The sequence below is a fragment of the Pongo pygmaeus genome, chromosome 23 (assembly GCF_028885625.2).
Source record: "Pongo pygmaeus isolate AG05252 chromosome 23, NHGRI_mPonPyg2-v2.0_pri, whole genome shotgun sequence".
Taxonomy (NCBI): domain Eukaryota; kingdom Metazoa; phylum Chordata; class Mammalia; order Primates; family Hominidae; genus Pongo; species Pongo pygmaeus.
This window is the reverse complement of record NC_085931.1, coordinates 61,244,736-61,259,390: the sequence shown is the minus strand read 5'-3', so window position 1 is coordinate 61,259,390 and position 14,655 is coordinate 61,244,736. Positions and strand designations below refer to the sequence as shown.

At 57.9% G+C, this 14,655-nt stretch overlaps 2 protein-coding genes across 5 annotated transcripts in view; both read left to right on the top strand.

Moving 5' to 3' along the window:
- Positions 1 to 9,701, top strand: part of MLC1 (modulator of VRAC current 1) — a 31,346-nt gene extending 21,645 nt beyond the window's left edge. For 2 of the 4 annotated variants that reach the window (XM_054469829.2, XM_054469830.2), the window contains exons 10-12: positions 1,158 to 1,280; positions 4,972 to 5,136; positions 7,468 to 7,764. In XM_054469829.2, coding sequence (XP_054325804.1) covers positions 1,158 to 1,280; positions 4,972 to 5,136; positions 7,468 to 7,542 — 363 coding nt within the window. In that variant the 3' untranslated portion in view covers positions 7,543 to 7,764. Of the gene's footprint in view, positions 1 to 1,157; positions 1,281 to 4,971; positions 5,137 to 5,755; positions 6,095 to 7,461 lie in introns of those variants that run through there. The other 2 variants (XM_054469828.2, XM_054469827.2) reach the window with 2 other exon arrangements.
- A 1,110-nt stretch (positions 9,702 to 10,811) lies between these two features.
- TTLL8 (tubulin tyrosine ligase like 8) overlaps positions 10,812 to 14,655 on the top strand; it is a 41,529-nt gene continuing 37,685 nt past the window's right edge. The window contains exons 1-2 of the mRNA XM_054469725.2: positions 10,812 to 10,956; positions 13,472 to 13,576. Coding sequence (XP_054325700.2) covers positions 13,510 to 13,576 — 67 coding nt within the window. The 5' untranslated portion in view covers positions 10,812 to 10,956; positions 13,472 to 13,509. The remainder of the gene's footprint in view (positions 10,957 to 13,471; positions 13,577 to 14,655) is intronic.

Genomic DNA, 14,655 nt, shown 5'->3' with positions numbered 1-14,655 from the left:
GAGGTGACCCATTGTGGAAGGGCTATTTTTTCGAGAGTGGAGAATTGCAGGTAAATGTTTTTTGTTTCTTGGTTTTGTTTGTTTGAGACAGAGTCTTGCTCTGTCACCCAGGCTGGAGTGCAGTGGTACAATCTCAGCTCATTGTAACCTCTGCCTCCTGGGTTCAAGCGATTCTCCTGCCTCAGCCTCCCAAGTAGCTGGGACTACAGGCATGTGCCACCACGCCTGGTTAGTTTTTGTATTTTTAGTAGAGATGGGGGTTTCACCATGTTGGCCAGGCTGGTCTCAAACTCGTGACCTCAGGTGATCCGCCCTCCTCGGCCTCCCAAAGTGCTGGGATTCCAGATGTGAGCCACCATGCCTAGATGGTAAATATTTCAAAACTTGTGGCACTGCGCTGTGAATGAAAAGGCAGGCTGGTCATGCCTGTAATCTCAGCACTTTGGGAGGCCTAGGTGGGTGGATCACAAGGTCAGGAGTTGAAGACCAGCCTGACAATATGGTGAAACCCTCTCTCTACTAAAAATACAAAACAATTAGCCAGGTGTGGTGGTGCACGCCTGTAATCCCAGCTACTCAAGAGGCCGAGGCAGGAGAATTGCTTGAATCCAGGAAGCAGAGGTTGCAGTGAGCAGAGATTTTGCCACTGCACTCTTGCCTGGGCTACAGAGCGAGGCTGCATCTCAAAAAAGAAAGAAAGGCAGGCCGGGTGCGGTGGCTCACGCCTGTAATCACAGCACTTTGGGAGGCTGAGGTGGGGGGATCACCTGAGGTCAGGAGTTCAAGACCAGCCTGACCAACATGGCAAAACCCTGTCTCTACTAAAAATACAAAAATTAGCTGGGTGTGGTTGTGGTCGCCTGTAATCCCAGCACTCGAGAGGCTGAGGCAGGAGAATCGCTTGAACCTGGGAGGCGGAGGTTGCAGTGAGCCGAGATCGTGCCACTGCACTCCAGCCTGGCGACAGAGCAAGACTTGTCTCAAAAAAGAAAAAGAAAAAAGAAAAGGCAGAGGTTTCAGCAGGAGTCATGCAGGAAACCAGCTTGGGACTATGCCCATGAGTGCCCGGCCATGCCCCCCACCGAGCCCTGGCCACGCCTCCTGTCCTGGGCTCCCAGGCTCAGGCCATGGTCCTGCAACCCGCGCTTTTTTTCCAGGTGGAGGTCCTGATTGCCATAAGCAGCCTCACGTCTCCGCTGCTGTTCACAGCCTCTGGATATCTGTCATTCAGCATCATGAGAATCGTGGAGATGTTTAAAGATTACCCGCCAGCCATAAAAGTGAGTTGTATTTTATTTCGGAGCCCTCCAAACATGCGGTACTCTGCGTGTTGGCCTGGCCCTTGCTGGCTTTGCCTGGGACTCTGGGGGCACCGGCTTCAGGGACAGCTCCAGGTGGGGCCTCCTCCACTGTTCCTGGGCAGTGGTGACCGTGCTCCCCACTGCCAGCCTGGCCCCAGGGCCTCGGGGCCTCGATTCCGCCCTGTATCTGGGGCCACCACCTGCTTCACAGGGACCTGGGACCCCCTCTGTCCCTGAGCCCATTTTAGAATCTGTCCTGGGTTTATGAGACATGCTTTTCGGATTTGCATCAGAACTGCATTGAGTTTAATGGGTGAATTTAAGGAGAATTCAAAGTCCTGTTACTCTGAGCTGGCTCAGTAGGAGCTTATCTCCAACACGACTTCTAAGGCTCAGGCACGTGTAGCTAGATGTATTTCTTAGATACCTAGTGTTTTTTTTGTTTGTTTGTTTCCAGTATAAGTGGTTTTGCCACCCAAATCATTAGAAGACCTGTATTCAAGCTGTTTGCTCCAGGTCAACATGCCTGTGCTGATGGGGAATGGAGTAACTGTCTGATGGGGGATGAGTAACTGTCTGATGGGGGATGGAGTCACTGTCTGATGGGGGATGGAGTCACTGTCTGATGGGGGATGGAGTCACTGTCTGATGGGGGATGGAGTCACTGATGGGGGATGGAGTCACTGTCTGATGGGGGATGGAGTCACTGTCTGGTGGGGGATGGAGTCACTGTCTGATGGGGGCGTGGAGTCACTGTCTGATGGGGGATAGCGTCCTCGGCCTCTCATAGGTGCTGGGATTACAGGAGTGAGCTACAATGCCTGGCCCAGGGTTTTTTCTTCACTTCTCTTGTGTTTGCTTCGCCCACTCCTACTCCAAATATTTTGTTTCCTGTGACATTTAATATATGTCTTACTTCATGTTGCCTTACAATATGCATATAATTGTTCACAATTACTAGAGACAATATTACCACCCAGGGGCCGTCTCCTGAGTGAGCCTGAGGCTTCCCTTTTGTCTTCAGCACGCATTCTGCTAGGAGGGGACGGCTACAGGCCAGTGAAGTCGGCCCCTTCCTGTGTGGGGTTATCCCTCTGGGTTCGATGCCCCATTGAGCTTAATGGCCTCTGGTTGTATTCCATTTTAGGGCTTGGTGCTTTTTTTCTTTCTAAAATGGTATTTTTTGAATATATAAAATATTTCTGTGGTTCAAAAACCAAACTATAAAAGATGCGCTCAGAGAAGCTGTGGTCTCGTGCCTGACTGACCTGCTCCTCTTATGGGCAACCAGATGATAATTTTTTTCCCTTTCTTACAAAATAGCTTGTATACTAGAATCACTATTCTGTACCTCGCCTTTTTTTTTTTTTTTTTTTTTTTAAGACAGAGTCTCACTCTGTCTCCCAGGCTGGAGTGCAGTGGCACAGTCTTGGCTCACTGCAACCTCTGCCTCCTGGGTTCAAGTGATTCTCCTGCCTCAGCCTCCAGAGCATCTGGGATTACAGGCATGCATCATCACGCCCGGCTAATTTTTGTACTTTTAGCAGAGACAGGGTTTCACTGTGTTGGCCAGGCTGGTCTTGAACTCCTGACCTTAAGTGATCTGCCTGCCTCGGCCTCCCAAAGTGCTGGGATTACAGACATGAGCCACCGTGCCCAGCCATGTACCTCGCTTTTTAGTTATGTATTTACTATTTTATTTTTCAGAGACAGAGTCTCACTCTGTTGCCCAGGCTGGTCATGAACTCCTGGGCTCAAGCGATCCGCCCACCTTGGCCTCCCGAAGTGCTGGGATGAGAGATTCCTGCCACCGTGCCCGGCCCCTTGCTTGCTTTTTTAAACTTAATAGTTTATCCTGGCGTTTTCTCGATACCCAAGGGGATCAGAGCTCTTCTGAATTCCTTCATCGCTCCTGACTGCCCGGTCAACCCAGCCAGTCCCTAGTGATGGAAACTGAGTTATTTCCAACCGTCTGCTACTATAAATAACTCCTCCGTGAACAATCTGCACGCATCTTCCTTTTGAATCCTCAGCGCGTCTTTAGGATATCCAGCTAGGAGACTGCTGGGTAGAGAGTAGGTGCAGCTGTCATGCTGTTAAATCTCAGTGACCTCCTCAACGGGGGCCGTCCACCTTCCCTCCTGTCATGACGTGAAGGTGCTCACTTCTCCACAGCCCCCCACAGAGGGTGTCACGCTGGGGTTCGGTGACAGGTGGGAGCACCTCCGTCTCAACGTGGGTGAGGACGAGGACCTCTTACGAAGCATGAGGGCGTCTGCATTGCTTTTTCAGTGGACTCTGCTCGTGTCTCCTGCCCATTTTCCGCTAACCCTGGTGCCTGGGGAGACCAGCTCCATCTGTGATGGAGGATACAAATGGCGGTCTCAGCCTGGCGGCTATTTCTTGTTCTGCTTGTTGTGATTTTTGTTATGTGAAAGCTATTTTTTTAAATAGTTAAATTGATTAATATTTTCCTTAATGGCTCTGGATTTTTTTTTTTTTTTTGAGACTGAGGAAAGCATAGGCTTTGCAATAAATGGTGTCTCAACAACTGAAGAGCAAAGACCACATGGGGCCCGTGCCTTTACCATCCTCCAGGGTAAACTCCAGCTGGAAACACAAGTACCAGACTCTAATAATGCCTTAAAATCCAGGCCGGGCGTAGTGGCACATGTGTGTAATCCCAGCACTTTGGGAGGCCGAAGCAGGCGGATCACCTGAGGTTAGGAGACCAGCCTGGCTAACATGGTGAAACCCCGTCTCTACTAAAACTACGAAAATTAGCTGGGCGTGGTGGCAGGTACCTGTAATCCCAGCTACTGGCGAGGTTGAGGCAGGAGAATCGCTTGAACCTGGGACGTAGAGGTTGCAGTGAGCCGAGATCGCGCCACTGCACTCCAGCCTGGGTGACAGAGGGAGACTCTGTCGCAAAAAAAAGTTTTACGTTAACTTGAGAAGAGCTGTTAATTCTGTTTCTTCTCTTATGTTTTGTAGCAGTGACATTGGATAGATGTTTGGCTCTTTTGTGTGTTAACATTTAGTTGCTTTGTTTTTCTCGAGCCAACACTGGAAAGCTATCCATGGGCACAGAGGGTTTTGGGTGCTCTGTGGTCACTGTCTGGCCCCCTGCATCCTCGGCCACTCCCTCCATCCTCTTCCCTGCTGAGCTCACTGCGCTGCCTCCTGCCCCTTCCTTCCTAGCAGCTGGGGCTCGGGGTGAAGCTGTTGGGGGTCTGTGCCCCCATTCCCCCAGGACGGCTGCCCCCTGTCTCCTCTGCTCAGGATCCTGCTGACACGGAACGGTCAGCGCTTCTGCCACCCGTGGACGGTCTCTCTGGCTCCGGGACTGAGCCTTGCGCGTGTTGGAGCAGGAGGGGTGGAGCGACTTGACCGCTAGCAGCCAGCACTGTCCACAGGGCCTGGCAGTGGCTCGGTCACTTTTATTCCTGGGCGTTGAACACAAGCTGATGGAATTTAAAGCAGAATTGACCTCGTTAATTGAGCTAGAATGATTATCATCAGGTTGTTGAAATAATGCGTTTGGGTTACTGGGGCTCCGACTCGAGCCCTGGCACCTGCTCTTTGTGAAGGCCGCAGGCACGAGGGAGCTTTGGTCTCTTGGGCTGGAGGGCGGCTGGGCCACCCTGCTTATACCTCCTTCCGCCTGCAGCCATCCTACGACGTGCTCCTGCTGCTGCTGCTGCTGGTGCTTCTGCTGCAGGCCGGCCTCAACACGGGCACCGCCATCCAGTGTGTGCGCTTCAAGGTCAGCGCAAGGCTGCAGGGCTCATCCTGGGACACCCAGAGCGGCCCGCAGGAGCGCCTGGCTGGGGAGGTGAGTGGCCTGCAGGGGGAGGGGGTGCTGGGGAGGTGAGTGGCCTACAGGGGGGCCCAGCCAGGGAGGTGAGAAGCCTGTGGGGTGGGGGGAAGCTGGGGAGGTGAGTAGCCCACAGGGGGGCCCAGCCAGGGAGGTAAGAAGCCTTGGGGTGAGGGGAAGCTGGGGAGGTGAGTGGCCCACAGCGGGGCCCAGCCGGGGAGGTGAGAAGCCTGTGGGGTGGGGGGAAGCTGGGGAGGTGAGTAGCCCACAGGGGTGCCCAGCCGGGGAGGTGAGTGGCCTGTGGGGTGGGGGTGGTCGCTGGGGAGGTGAGTGGCCTGTGGTGGGGGCGCTGGGGAGGTGAGTGGCCCACAGGGGTGCCCGCTGGGGAAGTGAGAGGCCTGTGGGTTGCGGGGGCGCTGGGGAGGTGAGAGGCCCACAGGAGCGCCTGCTGGGGAGGTGAGAGGCCTGCGGTGGGGGCTCCTGTCCTGGTGAGGGCCTCCGAAGGCCACACAACGCGACCCTCGAAGATTCATTGTGCCACTTTGTATTTTGAAAAACACCCCAGAAAAACCCCAAACTAAAATGTCTTTTTTTTCTTTTTCTTTTTCTTTTTCTTTTTTTTTTTTTTTTTGAGAAGGAGTCTCACTCTGTCACCCAGACTGGAGTGCAGTGGCATGATCACGGCTCACCACAACCTTTGCCTCCTGGGTTCAAGCAATTCTCCTGCCTCAGCCTCCCGAGTAGCTGGGATTACAGGCGCCCACCACCAAGCCCAGCTAATTTTTCTATTTTTAGTAGAGATGGGGTTTCACTATGTTGGTTAGACTGGTCTCGAATTCCTGACCTCGTGATCTGCCCGCCTCGGCCTCCCAAAGTGCTGGAATTACAGGCGTGAGCCACCACGTCCAGCCATAAAATGTCTTTTGAAAATACAAACACAAAGCCTAGGTAAACCCAGACCCATCCCTGGGAAATATTCTAGACGTAATGCTTTCAGATTTGCTCTTAGAGACACAGAAGAGGGCTTTGTGAGGACTCCCACAGGTCCTGAAGTTTCCTTCCCTGGTCCCTGGTGGGGATGCGGTTCTGCAGGGAAGGCAATGCCCACCCAGCCTGGCACGTGGGGCTCCATAAAGCTGGGGTGTCAACAACTTCTGGCTGTCACCCCCTGAACAGTGTTCCCCCGGGCCCTGCGTACTGTCTCACTGCCCCCACAACTGAAAGGCAGAGGCTCAGCGTCTTCCCCCCACCAAGCTACGGGTCCTGGCAGTGCTCCCCTGGGCAAATCTGCCCGCTGACCCTCAGGTGCAGTGACCACTAGGACTGTCACCTTGATGCCCAAACACCCGGGCAGCCACTCAGCGGGGCTCTGAGTCGCTGCTCTTGCCCTGCACACCCTGCCCTCCTGTGTTCAGCACACCACCAGCCTCAGAACCTCGGTGCAGAGCCTCCAGTGCCCGCTAAGTCCTGGAGGATGCTCTCTTGCCCTTAGCTTGTTTCTCAGCCGACCCCATCGCCCCCACCCTCCACCCTCCCTACTGCTGTTCCCTTAACCTGCCTCCTCAGCTGCTTTGCTACCGTTTTTCCTGGCTGTGGTCAGTCTGCCTGCTAGGACGGCAGTCCCTGGGCCTGAAATGAGACCCGCCTGGGTTTCTGTTGTGACCAGCAAGGCCCAGAGTCAGACGCATGAGGTGCTCTCCCCAGATCCCAGAACTGCTGGTCTCAGGGGCTCAGGGTGGACGGCTGGGACTCAGGGCGGGCAGCTGGGGCTCAGGGTGGATGGCTGGGGCTCAGGGTGGGCGGCTGGGGCTCAGGGTGGGCGGCTGGGGCTGAGGGTGGATGGCTGGGGCTCAGGGTGGGCGGCTGGGGCTCAGGGTGGGCGGCTGGGGCTCAGGGTGGATGGCTGGGGCTCAGGGGCTCAGGGTGGGTGGCTGGGGCTCAGGGTGGACAGCTGGGGCTGGCGCTGTCCTCCCTTTTGCCTGGAGGCATCAGGTCACCTCTGCCTTAAGTGTTTTCTTCCTCGGCCATCAGGCACATGCCCAACCTTGGGCGGCCTCCCCCGGCTCCCCGCCCCAGAGCCAGGGCAAGGGGCCGAGTGAAGGGCTGTTGCATCCCAGGCTCCGTAGAGACTGTGTGTGCGGGGGGGACGCAGGCGTTTCTGGGACACTGAGGGAGGGAAGGCCTTTATCTCTTTCCACGGAGGCCCAGGGGTTCGTTTCCCCACTTCCTTCACGTTCGAAGAAAACTCCTGAATGCTGGCCGCTCGCTGCCTGTGGCCGAGTGGCGTGTCTACCTTCCTGCCGCACAGGTGGCCCTGGTGAAGTAACACCTTTCCTGTCTCAGTCGCAGGTGGCCAGGAGCCCCCTGAAGGAGTTTGACAAGGAGAAAGCCTGGAGAGCCGTCGTGGTGCAAATGGCCCAGTGACCACCAGACGCAGAAACCGGGTGGCAGCTCCCAGCCTGGCCCCAAGCACGGAAACGCACAACTCCTAATCGCCCCGAGCTACTGCTTCTAACACCTCTTTTCCCTTGTGTGAGGGCAAACCAGGCTGCAGGTGGGGTTTTCACTTCCTAGGGTAGTTTAATTTTAAAATAGGCCAATGTTGGCTAGTCTGTGCCTCAGTCAGATCAGTCAGCTCCGAGTGGCTCCCGTGTCCTAACAGCAGGAGCATGGCCACAACTTCCCAGGCCGAGGAAGGGCCCCTGCCTGGGCCTCTTGAGAGCCCCACCCCTGAGCTGGCCCCAGCTCCTCTTCCTGCTTCTCTCGTGGCTTGGGCTGGAGTGGGCTCTGTGGACCTGACCGGGGGTCAGACCGTGGGTCCCTGCGTCTCCTGCCCACTCTGACCCGGCTTCCTCCCTCCACTCTTCGGGTCTATCCCGGGTGCTCAGTCAGCCCACTGGGATCTTACCCACTTCCCTGCGAGGTCCACCTGCCCCAGGCTCAGCCTGCCCAGCGGCTCTTCCTGGACAGTGAGAGCAAGGCTGGGCGCCTCTGTCCTGGACCGGGAGCCACGGGGGCCCCTCCTCCAGAGCCCAGGCGCAAGCGACACAGGCTGCCGCTGCTCTCCCAGGTGAAATCCACACCAGTCCACGCCAGGTCACCCGCCCTGTCTTCCTACTTAGACCCAGTCATTCTAGAGGGATCCGCCGCCACACTGGCCAGCCCACGTCCTGGGCGTGGCCAACGTCCCGGGCTCTGTCATGCCCAGCTTGGAGGGCCACATGGCCGCTGCCCACGTCCTGGGCACTGTCATGCCCAGCTTGGAGTGCCACGTGGCCGCTGCTGTGACAGGCAGTGTTCTTGGGGGTGGGGCCACATCTAAGGCTTTGTAAACGGGCTGGACCATGTCTCCCTGGCCCCAGTGACCGGGGGAAGCTGAGCCCCTCCCTCCTGTGTTTGCTCCCATTACTCAAAATGCAGGACAGATCAGGTCAGAGCCCAGGAATTCTCACAGGTTCACCCAGCCCCCTCTACCTCCTAGCAAGTACTTTGTCTTGATCCTCACTGAGAAGGCCCCAGGGCCAGCGGTCTTCTCCATCTCTGCTGTTTTGGGGTCTTAGGGTACAGCCCAGGCAGTCACTGCCCACCTGCCAGGCTGCAGGGACAGTTGGGTGTGAGAATAACACTGGCTTTGGGTAGTGCCATGGCCAGGAGTGGGTTTCCCTGCGTCTCCTTGTCCCGAGGGCACCTGGGTCCTCCCAGCTGACATGGCAGTAAATCCACAGTGAGTTGGGGCGACTGTGAAACTGGGAATGCTGTTATTTTGGTAATTACTTTCCAGCAGGTGTTTTCCTTCACAGTGGTTTTGTTTCTTTCCTTCTGATCTGAGAAGACATGAACATTTTCTCTTTACTGCCGTGGGGTGTATTGACTGGTCCCGCATGGGCTGCTGGAAAGGCCTGGAGATGCATCTGTGGCCCCGGGGCCGTCAGGGTCAAAGAACCAGGAGGCCTGGGAGATGCAGCTGGATGGGGCGGCCTGCAGACCCTGCCAGGGGATTTGAGGACCCTCCCAGGTTTCTCACTGCAGAACAGGAGTGACTCTGGCTGCCAAGATACCTTCATGGTGTTCATGACAAGTGGAATCATTATTTTCAGCCATTCAAGGGGGATGCAGGCAAGACACCTCCCCAGCTGCTCCGAGAGGGGACAAGCCAGGCCCTCTCTGCAGTCCTCGGCAGCTCCGGAAGGACAGAGTCAGGGGCCGGGCAAACGCTTTGGCCCCAAACAAGCATGATGGTGGGAGAGGAGAGGCCGCTGTCACTGGCACTGGATGCAGACCCCACCCTGTCTGCAGGCCACCCCCACCTCCCTGCAGATTTGAGGCTGGTGGGGTCTGCTCCTGGGAATGGGGTGGGAGCCACAGGGACAGCACGGGGCGGGCTGATGTCTTCTTGGGGGCAGACCAGAGAGCTCAAGTTTCAGAGCCAGAATTAGACACTTGGAGCGTTTTTGCTGGCTTGCACTTTCTTATTTTCTCATTTTAGAGTGCTTAAAAAATCCGGACAAATGGGATTTAGAAGAACTGTCTCTTTCAATCTACATTTTTGTTTAATACGCTTGAGCAATAAACACTGACTTGTAGACGTGGCTGTGGCTATTTAATATTGGGTCTCAGCAGGGTCAGCTCACTCGGGTCTAAAAACATCGGGACACAGGGAGGAGGGGCGGGTGGAGGGAGGGCCAGCTTTTCACTCACCGATTTGTGTAACCCCTAGAGGCCAGTACTGGGGGCTGGTGAGAGCCCAGTGGCATTCTCCGGGGAAGAGGGAGGGAGCTGGAAAGGAACCACCCCCGCCAGGGGACGCGCCCACTCCCCCCCCCAAGTCCCCCAGCAGCCCCTTCAGAGTCGGGGCAGAACCTCCCTTTTGGGGTGTCTTGGGAAGTTAAATGCAAAATAAAGTTGATTTAAAACCAAATGAAGACATCTAGGCTTTGGAAAGTTGCCATGAGTGAGGGTCCTGGTGGGGCAGGTGTGTCTTTCCTACCCCCACCCCGAGGTGCCAGATCAGACACGAGCTGCCCTGGCGGGGTGATGGGGGAGTGGGGTGATCTGCGGGGTTGGGGGGAAAGGACAGGGGCCGTGTGGACCTGGGTGGGCTCAGAACCCCCCGGGGGGCAGCGGCGTGGGACCCCACGAGTGGTTCTGCGGACACCAAGGCCCTCCCAGGTTCCACCGCAGGACAGGGGCGCTGCTGCGGTCACCCCGTCGCCCCCAACCGCCAGGACCCGCAGCGCACAGCCCGGGAGGAGCCCAGCGCCCGCGGCCTCCTCACCCCGCCGCTCCAGCCTCGCGTCGGGGAAGGGCCCAGCGACAGAGGGCGGCGTGAGGGCCCCGGGGAGGGCGAGAAGGCCCGCGGGCCTGGGGGGCCTGAGGGGGAGGGGCAGGATGTGACCCGCGGGTCTTTGTGACCTGGTGGGGGATTGAGTGTGACCTCCACAGGGGGGCGCGGGGCCGCAGCGCGTGACCTGGGGCTCCACTCGGGCCCTCCCCCGGCGGACACCATGGCGCGCACCGTCCCGCGCCGCGGACCCCGCCGCCGCGCCTGCTCCGACAGCAGCCCGGGACCCGGACCCCAACCCGGGCCCAGCCCAAGCGCCGACGACTGCCGCCCGTCGGGGCCCGCGCCCCCCGCACGCCGCAGCCCCCCGCGCCCCCGCACCCCCCGCCGCCCGCGCAGCCCCACGCCCCGGGGCCGCCGCCGCTGCACAGCCCCAGGCCCCGGACCCAGCAGCCGCCGCACCGGGGGTGCACAATGCGCGTGGCTGCCCCAGCACGTTGCCCCGGGCAACCCCAGGACGCCAGGCGGCGCAGCGCAAGCCACTGACCCGGTCCACGGTGAGCACGACCCCCGACCGCGGAACCCCAGGCCTGTCCGCGCTTCCGATCCCAGACAGGACCCCTCCTCCCCATCTGCCTTCGGAACCCTAGACCTGCCCCGAAACCCGCCCCGAAACCCAGGCCTACCCCCTCCCCGCCCTGGGCCTCCGAATTCTAGACCGCTTACCCTAGGAATCCCAGACCCGCCTCGCTCGGAACCGCAGAACTCCCCCACGAAACCAGCCCAACTCTACCCACTCGCCCGCCCTCGAAAGCCCAGAGCTGTTCTCCCCACCTTCCCCCATCTTCTGGGAACTCCACAACTGTCCACTCCCCTCTGCCTTCAGAGTCCCATACCTCTCCTCATTAACCTAGACCCGCACCCCCAACCCAGACCTCCCCCTCGACCTAGACCTGATCCCCAGTTGAGACCTGATGCCCACAACCCAGACCTGACCCCCAACCCAGACCTGCCGCTCAACCCAGACCTGACACCAAACCCAGTCCTGACCCCCAAACCCAGACCTGACCCACAACCCCAGACCTGACCCCCAACCCAGACCTGCTGCTCAACCCACACCTGACACCAAACCCAGTCCTGACCCCCAAACCCAGACCTGACCCACAACCCAGACCTGACCCCAACCCAGACCTGATCCCCCAACCCAGACATGACCCCCAAACCAGACCTGACCCCCAACCCAGACCTGCTGCTCAACCCAGACCTGACCCCCCAAACCAGACCTGACCTCCCAACCCAGACCTGAACCACAACCCAGACCTGCTGCTCAACCCAGACCTGACCCCCAACCCAGACCTGCTGCTCAACCCAGACCTGACACCAAACCCAGTCCTGACCCCCAAACCCAGACCTGACCCACAACCCAGACCTGATCCCCCAACCCAGACATGACCCCCAAACCAGACCTGACCCCCAACCCAGACCTGCCGCTCAACCCAGACCTGACCCCCCAAACCAGACCTGACCTCCCAACCCAGACCTGACCCCAACCCAGACCTGACCCACAACCCAGACCTGCCACTCATCCCAGACCTGACACCAAACCCAGTCCTGACCCCCAAACCCAGACCTGACCCATAACCCCAGACCTGATCACCCAAGCCCAGACCTGACCCCACAGCCCAGACCTGACCCCAACCCAGACCTGACCCACAACCCCGACCTGACCCCCCAACCCCAGACCTGATCCCCTACTCACACCTGACCCCCAACCCAGACCTGACCCACAACCCAGACCTGACCCCCAACCCAGACCAGACCCACAACCCAGACCTGACCCCAACCCAGACCTGACCCACAACCCAGAACTGATCCCCCAACCCAGACCTGATCCCCCAAACCCAGACATGATCCCCAACCCCAGACATGATCCACAACCCAGACCTGACCCCAACCCAGACCTGACCCACAACCCAGACCTGACACCAAGCCCAATATTGACCCCCGACCCCAGACCTGACCAATAACCCAGACTTGACCCACAACCTAGACCTGATCCCCCAACCCAGACCTGATCCCCCAACCCAGAACTGACCCCCCAACCCAGACCTGACCCCAACCCAGACCTGACCCACAACCTAGACCTGACCCCAACCCAGACCTGACCCACAACCCAGAACTGATCCCCCAACCCAGACCTGATCCCCCAAACTCAGTCCTGACCCCCAAACCCAGACCTGACCCACAATCCAGTCCTGACCCCCAACCCAGACATGATCCCCAACCCCAGACATGACCCCCGAAACCAGACCTGACCCACAACCCAGACCTGACCCCTAAACCCAGACCTGACCCACAACTGGGACTTGATCCCCAACCCAAAGCTGATCCCCCAACCCCAGATCTGACCCCCAACCTAGACCCGACCCCCAAACCCAGACCTGACCCACAACCCAGACTTGATCCCCAACCCAAACCTGATCCCCCAACCCAGACTTGACCCCCGACCCCAGACCTGACCCACATCTCAGACTTGACCCACAACCTCAGACCTGACCTCACAACTCAGACCTGACCCCAACCCAGACCTGATCCCTCAACCCAGACCTGATCCCTCAACCCAAACCTGATCCCCCAACCCAGACTTGACCCCCGACCCCAGACCTGACCCACATCTCAGACCTGACCCACAACCCCAGACCTGACCCCACAACCCAGACCTGACCCCAACCCAGACCTGACCCCAACTCAGACCTGATCCCTCAACCCAGACATGATCCCCAACCCCAGAGCTGACCCCCAATCCAGACCTGACCCCCAACCGCAGACCTGACTCCCAACCCCAGACCTGATCCTCAACCCCAGACCTGATCCCCCAACCCAGACCTGACCCCAACTCAGACCTGACCTCCCAACTCCAGGCCTGATCCCCCAACCCAGACCCGATCCCCAACCCCAGAGCTGATCCCCAACCCCAGACGTGACCCTCAGCTTGGGCCTCAGAACCCTCTCCATCCCCAGAGCCCCCCACACCCTCCCGGTTTCCCATAACCACCACACCCTCTCCTCTAGGGCCCAGAGGAGCAAAGGGCAAGCTGTCGGAGCCCAGCATGGAGCCAGAGAGGAAGGGGCTCTCGTTGGCTTCTTCTTCGGATGGAGACGGGAGAGAAGAAAATAGTGGGTATCATGTATTGCCTGTTGCCAGCCGCTCGCCCAGAGTGGTCCGGGCTCAGAGGCAGTGCTGGCTGCAGCCTGCTGCCAGGAAATCAGGGACTCTGGGGGCAGGCACTTCACTGAGCTGCAGAACCAGGCGCCTTCTCTTGGACGGTCCAGGTGGAGGACCCCAGAGGTGTTGGGGGTGCTGGCTCCTGCCTCCTGTACCCCGATCCCACTGGCCAGCTTCCCGGGAAACTGGGAAATTAAACGTGTGGGTGTGAAGGCCTCTCCTGGCGGGTCGTGGGGGCCCTGCACTCGCCTCTCTCTTCCTTCCTGCCCTTGCTCTCTTCAGACTCATCTTCGTTGTGTGGGTAAATGCTCCCTAGGGGTCAACGGCTGGGTTACAGGGCAGGCGCATACTTAGCTTTAGAAGGTCCCCCAACCGTTTAAGGGCCGGATTGAGAGCTCCGGTGCCCCACCGTCCCCACCCGCAGTGGGTGTCCTCGCTGCCATTTCAGGCACTCTGGGGTGTGTGGTTTTAATTTGAATTAAATTAAATCTCACTGGTTTTAATTTGCATTTCCAGACAGCTCAAGGTGTTGAACTGTGTTTCACATGATTATTGGCCATTTGGAGCTCTTCCTTCTCGGAGTGGGGTTCCGGGACTGCAGTCCGCGGTTAAATCGCGCTACAGCCTCATGGACTTGCAGGAATTCTCTGTATGTCCTGGATACATGCTCTTTGTCAGATGGATGTGGCCTTGTCAGTCACTTCATGCTTCCTATTGATAATCAGAACTTCTTAATTTAATTTAATTTTATTTATGTTTTTTGAGATGGCGCTGGTGGGAGTGTAGCAGTGAGGACGACCAGAGGTCATTCTCATCATCTTGGTTTTGGTGGGTCTTAGCCAGCTTCTTTACGGCAACCTGTTTTATCAGCAGGGTCTTTATGGCCTGTATCTTGTGCCAACCTCTTATCTCATCCTGTGACTTAGAATGCGTTCACCATCTGGGAATGCAGCCCTGTAGGTCTCAGCCTCATTGTACCCAGCCCCTGTTCAAGATGGAGTCGCTCCGGTTCACACACCGCTGACACTTT